Genomic DNA, 5,706 nt, shown 5'->3' with positions numbered 1-5,706 from the left:
AAGAGAAAGCAACATCTGGAAAGCAACAAGAGCAAGCCCAGAGGAGAGTCCATGAGACCGAGGGGCAAAAGAAGAAACCAATTCTAGTGGTGTTCGGAGGACAAAGGTCCGGCCACGCCAGCAAGAAACATTTAAGAGCTCTCTCCCACCGAGTCAACTTCAGCACACTAGTAGAAAAAACCCTTATTGCAGCGGGCTTTTAGACCCCTGTTGCAGCGTACATCGTATGCTGCAACTGGGGGGCCTGCAACAAGTCTGAACTTGTTGCAGCGTACAAGTTCGCTGCAAAAAGTGATTTGTTGCAGCGGGCTTTTAGATGTACGCTGCAACAAGTGCCAAAAAATTGGCAAAATTTTGGACTTGTTGCAGCGTACATATATATGTACGCTGCAAAAGACTCAACTTTTTGCAGCGTACATTTATTTGTACGCTGCAACAAGTCTGAATTACTCAATTTTTTGCAGCGTACATTTATTTGTACGCTGCAACAAGTCTGAATTTTTGCGAAATTTTTTTCCCTTGTTGCAGCGTACAACATATATGTACGCTGCAAAAAAGCACTTTTGGCGGGAAAATTCTAATTTTGTTTAGGGATACCTAGAGTGCCTTGCACCAAATATAGAAACCTGTCAAAACAATAATAGAATAACGCAACCTGTATAACAAATATAAAAACAACAACTGGAGTTTTGTATATATCCCAAAACCAAAAGTGCACATACCGATACATTTAAATATATTTACGTTCCAATTTCAACGTACGCATACATTTTAACATAAAAGATTGTTCTATATTATCTAAACCAACACGATCAAGCGCCCTCAGGTCAATAATAAATACTTGGTGGTAAAAAACTTCGCCCATTGCTCACGAACCACATCAATTTCCTCACTAGCATAAGGCGCAGTCCTCGGAGTATAGACCTTACAAAAACAAAAAATTGATGGAGCATTAGATCGATTAAATGCAAATGAAATGTCACATTTTAACATTCAAGCAACTAATGACAATGTATTAATAGTCTAGAATACGAATCAATTAGTTACTTAATTACCTCATCTAGCCGGCCTTCATAGTCATGTTGTAACGTGACTATCTCTAACATGAACTTCATAACGTAATAGCCACACTCAGTTCCGCCGATTTGTTGAGCACACTGATTAAGAAACATAATACTTTATCTTGCAAGGCCAATAATTAATAAAAACAAAGCAAAAAGCTAATTAAGAAACATGTTATACCTCTATATGAATGGGTTTACACGACTTAAAACTCGTTTTATTCGGACAATGCCCACCATTGCACTTGTACACTTGGTATGCCCTAGAAAATTAACGAAACATGGGTACTCATGAATATGATTTTGGCTTAGGTTTCTTAAAGACTAATGTAATTTGTAAGCAAAAGAACTTACAAACTCAAGATTCCCCATGCATAATCTGTTCGACGTGGATCTCTAGCAGGATCGAAAATATATACATAACCTCTACGTAGGTCCATCACGTATAAATTCCAATGATTTCTGTATAATTTATAAATGATATATTAAATATTTAATAACAATAATAATTAATATTTTATATGAAACTTATATAATATAACACACTTACTCTTGATTATATGGGATTAAAAACCAATTAGTTAGGTTAGGATTACCCATCTTCTCCTTTTCAATTTCAGCTTGGAAAATGTTTTTCAAATACATTGTTGGCGCTCCAGGGTCGGCCTTGATTCTAGTGCTTGACATAATCTCGGGACAAATGAACGAAATCCGAGACATTTCAAATGATTTGGCATGATCGTGCAATAAACACCTACAAAATAAACAAGATTACACTATTAAGATCGATAAAGAGAAAAAACTTCAAAGAAATAATAGTTATATTAACAACAATAAAACATTTAATTACAATATGTAGACTTGGATCGCTGAAATGTTTAAGCACGCCCCGCGAAGGAACTCTCCTATATCAGACGCAGTTATGTATGTTTCTTGATCAAAATCCGAGTGCCAAACTGAGGCCGCCAATGGGATGGTAGTAGTATCATATATATCATCAGGCGCCGAAGTCATGATAAACTGCAAGTATTTGCATGACGGGCCAAGACCTTGAATTGCATCGTGTACAAGTCCCGCTTTCTTGCTTTTGGTGGTTGATTCTTGTGTTTTACGATCACAACTACCCACGACCTCTAAGTTGGACTTAGGCTTAGAATTCGACTTCTTTGGATGCGAAAATTCCTATAACAATAGTCAATTAACATTAGTCATGTAATAAAAATCAAATGAGTCCTTAGGTTCTTTAGTTCAAATTTGGGAGCGAAAATGTCATTTTAGCTCAATATATGACCTATAACGACCCAACGAGCCTTAAATGTGCATAAATAGGTTCGAATGAGTTTTAGAAACTTAAAACTATGCATATTAGTCATGTAAGAAGAATCAAATGAGTCCTTAGGTTCTTTAGTTCAAATTTGGGAGCGAAAATGTCATTTTAGCTCAATATATGACCTATAGCAGACTTACAGTTAAAAATAATCTTTAATTGCTGAGATTTGACGAGTTCAGTTGGTAATGGGCACGATGTTCTGCATCACACTACTTATTTCTTTCAAGTTTATATATGATGTTTGTGTGGCTCGTATGCTAAAGTTTCTTAGAGGAAGGTTTTGAGAGGTACAAGAGCTAGTTCATGCGCATATGTGAGAGCCTTGAAAATGTTCAACTCTTCTTTTTCAGTGTAAATACTAAATAGTCTAAATCAGTGTGGACAAAGGCCAGTGATTTCCTGAAGGTCTTGGGTTTACAACGACCACTTAATGGTTTTGACTCACAACTGACTTGAGGTAAACTTGAGTCAAGCAGCCATCCCATATCGTCTGTACACAAAGGTTTGAGATCTTAAAACAGAATTTTAACCCAGATGGTTGGATAACAGAGATTATTTTGTAAGGTCCTGCAAATGAAGAGTTCCCCTTCCCAACTCTACCAAGAAGACGGGTGAATACTGATGTTTTTGAAGGGCCTGATACTACTGATCTAAGTGATGTATTCAACACTTTGAGCATACTCCGTAAAATAAATTAAAAAAATTAAAAAAAAAGGTAATCCAAAAGCCTCTTGGAAATCAGCAAAATAACATCCAAACAACAGTCTGAAGGGGTGAGTAGCAGTCAGCAACAGCCCTTAGGCCATTCCCCTTACTTGTTATGAGCAAGCTTAAATAGTGGCTGTGTGCTTTTTAAAGAAATAGATCTATACTCGGAAACATAGCAATCCCCATTTACTTCGTTGGGTCGTTAAGTTTCAAAAACGAAAATCAAAACGAAAATCAAAACGAAAATCAAAAACGAAAATCAAAAACAATAATCAAAACGAAAATCAAAAACTAAAATTGAACCCTAATCTGAAAACGAAAATAAAAAACGAAAATAAAAATTGAACACACCATACCGAAACCACCGGAACCACGACGCCGAGCAACCACCGGAACCACGACGCGACGGGGAGATGCTGAACCACGGAACCAAGACAGCGACGCAGGGCTGAACCACGGAACCACGGAACCAAGACAGCGACGCAGGGCTGAACCACGACGCGACGGGGAGATGAGCAACCAACGGAACCAAGACAGCGACGCAGGGCTGAGAAACTCTTGGGTTCGACGGCGACGCAGGGCTGAGTTCGACGGCGACCTTGGATATTTGTTTAAGGGAAAAGGCTTGGAGCTATAGCAGAGAAGGAACAACGTACGTACGTTTCTCGTTTGAGCGCGGTTTGTACGTTGCAACTAGGAAAGTAAAAAATTTAATTTGAAACGCGGACTTGTTGCAGTGGGCATTAACATGTACGCTGCAATAACTTCGGGTTGTTGCTGCGGGCTTTTATTTTGTACGCTGCAACAAACGCATTTGTTGCGAACAACTAAAATGTACGCTGCGATAACCCTTTAAAGGGTTTGACCCGCGTTGACCGACTGGTTGTTGAAGCGTATTTATACTTGTACGCTGCAACAAGGGGGCTGCAACAGGGGTTTTTTCTACTAGTGGCAATGTTGGGGAGAATCAGCCTACCCCCCCGAACATGACCTTCACTGCTGATGACTGCCTCGGGACCCAGTACAAACATGACGACCCGTTGGTGATCGAAATGGATCTTAACAACCACAATGTCCACAGAGTACTAGTCGATGGAGGAAGCGCCGTCAATATCATCTTCAGGAACAGTTTCGAGCAGCTCATCCTCGAAGAGGGGGAAGAGTCACTGACCAAGGTCAGCTACCCCTTGATCGGATTCAACGGATCCGCAGCTATTCCTCGAGGAAAGATCACCCTACCCGTCACAATCGGCCAAGGCCTGGCGGCGAGAAACGTCCGAGGGGAATTCTTGGTGATGGACTGCGACTCAGTGTATAACGTCATCATGGGACGAACCATGATCCACAAAATACAGGCAGTTCCATCCACATACCATCAGATGATGATGTACGTCTCGGACGCAGGCTTCGCCGAGCGGATAAAGGGCGACCAAGAGGTGGCAAGGTCAACCTGTCACACGGCCATCCGAAAGCCGAGGCTAAGAGATTGTAACACCCCCAATTTACTAACTATAAATAAATAAGAATATACATGACTTTATAATAACATTGCGGAAGCTTACACCTAAATTGGAGGTATCACCGCCACACTTGACCACAACGTCAAGTGCCAAGGCTTACAAAACTCGAACTATTATAACTCAGTTACTAGGTGATCTATTTACAACCGTACAACTGTCATAAAAGACTAAACGGTAACACTTGAGATCCTTTAACTTCTAAAGACTGTCCTTCACGATCAATCTGCTCCAATCATCTTGACTGCTCACCATAGAGGACAAATTCCAAAAGGGTCGTGGCAGAGCCACCATAAGAAAAAGACATGGCCGCAAACACACATAGCAAATAAACACACACACACGTCAGCAAAAAGCTGAGTAATCACTTGTTACAAACAGAAACATACTAATATAGAATAATAAAGGCTCATGTAAACAATGTAGTATGAAACTACATTTCAAGTATGATCCCAAAGATAAAACTAACTCCATACTCTATGAAAACTATAAATCTTCTCTTCATATGAACCTCAAATATATTGATATGATCTTTTCCTCTAGTAAACATACTAAAATCAATAGGTGCCGTATTTGCTCTTTGTTCTATACCTAGCCTTGGACATGGGTAATTCGAATAATAGACCAACAAGTATAAAAACTTGAAACTCTCAATAGCTACTAGAAAGACTCTCTGAGTCAAGGCCACTTTAGGACCAAATCCCACTTTTGGGGAGATTAAGAAAAATAAAGATTGTATCTTGCTCCTCTACTAGTGGTTACTATCTCCTCACCAACATGCCAAGGACTAAGGTCTATAACGATGAGCCTCAAACCAATAATATAACAGTTATCCTCAATCTTCTTCTCATAATATGATCAATATGATCGATACTCGTTCTGTATTAAACACTATACTCCTCGGCAATGGCACAAAGTCCCAAATATTATAATATTATACATTTCCGATACTTTAATTTCTTGATCCTCAATCATCCTCAATAATAATACACTAATCCTTAGTAACTAACTCATATATTCTCTAGCAGCAAAACATCAAATAAATTAGTAATCCTTATTGACAATAATAGTAAACAACTAATCGATGTTG

The 5,706-nt window shown here is 39.1% G+C and overlaps 1 protein-coding gene across 1 annotated transcript; it reads right to left on the bottom strand.

The window, feature by feature from the left end:
* Window positions 1–1,252: 1,252 nt before the first annotated feature.
* Window positions 1,253–2,235, bottom strand: LOC130466123 (uncharacterized). Its single transcript, XM_056834838.1, has 3 exons — window positions 1,912–2,235; window positions 1,612–1,815; window positions 1,253–1,523 (listed from the first exon to the last, which is right to left on the bottom strand). The coding sequence occupies exons 1-3, from the start codon at window positions 2,073–2,075 to the stop codon at window positions 1,412–1,414; spliced, it is 480 nt and encodes a 159-aa protein (XP_056690816.1). The 5' UTR covers window positions 2,076–2,235; the 3' UTR covers window positions 1,253–1,411.
* Window positions 2,236–5,706: the final 3,471 nt, after the last annotated feature.

Source organism: Spinacia oleracea, chromosome 1, assembly GCF_020520425.1.
Source record: "Spinacia oleracea cultivar Varoflay chromosome 1, BTI_SOV_V1, whole genome shotgun sequence".
NCBI lineage: Eukaryota > Viridiplantae > Streptophyta > Magnoliopsida > Caryophyllales > Amaranthaceae > Spinacia > Spinacia oleracea.
This window is presented reverse-complemented; position numbering and strand designations above follow the sequence as displayed.

What these genes read in the sequence shown, in the direction of transcription:
- LOC130466123 (XM_056834838.1), bottom strand. Translation starts at nt 2,075, where the DNA reads ATGACTTCGGCGCCTGATGATATATATGATACTACTACCATCCCATTG. An exon ending in GCGATCCAAGTCTACATATT is followed by an intron (nt 1,816 to 1,911) that starts GTAATTAAATGT and finishes TTTATTTTGTAG; the next exon opens with GTGTTTATTGCACGATCATG. An exon ending in TTAATCCCATATAATCAAGA is followed by an intron (nt 1,524 to 1,611) that starts GTAAGTGTGTTA and finishes TAAATTATACAG; the next exon opens with AAATCATTGGAATTTATACG.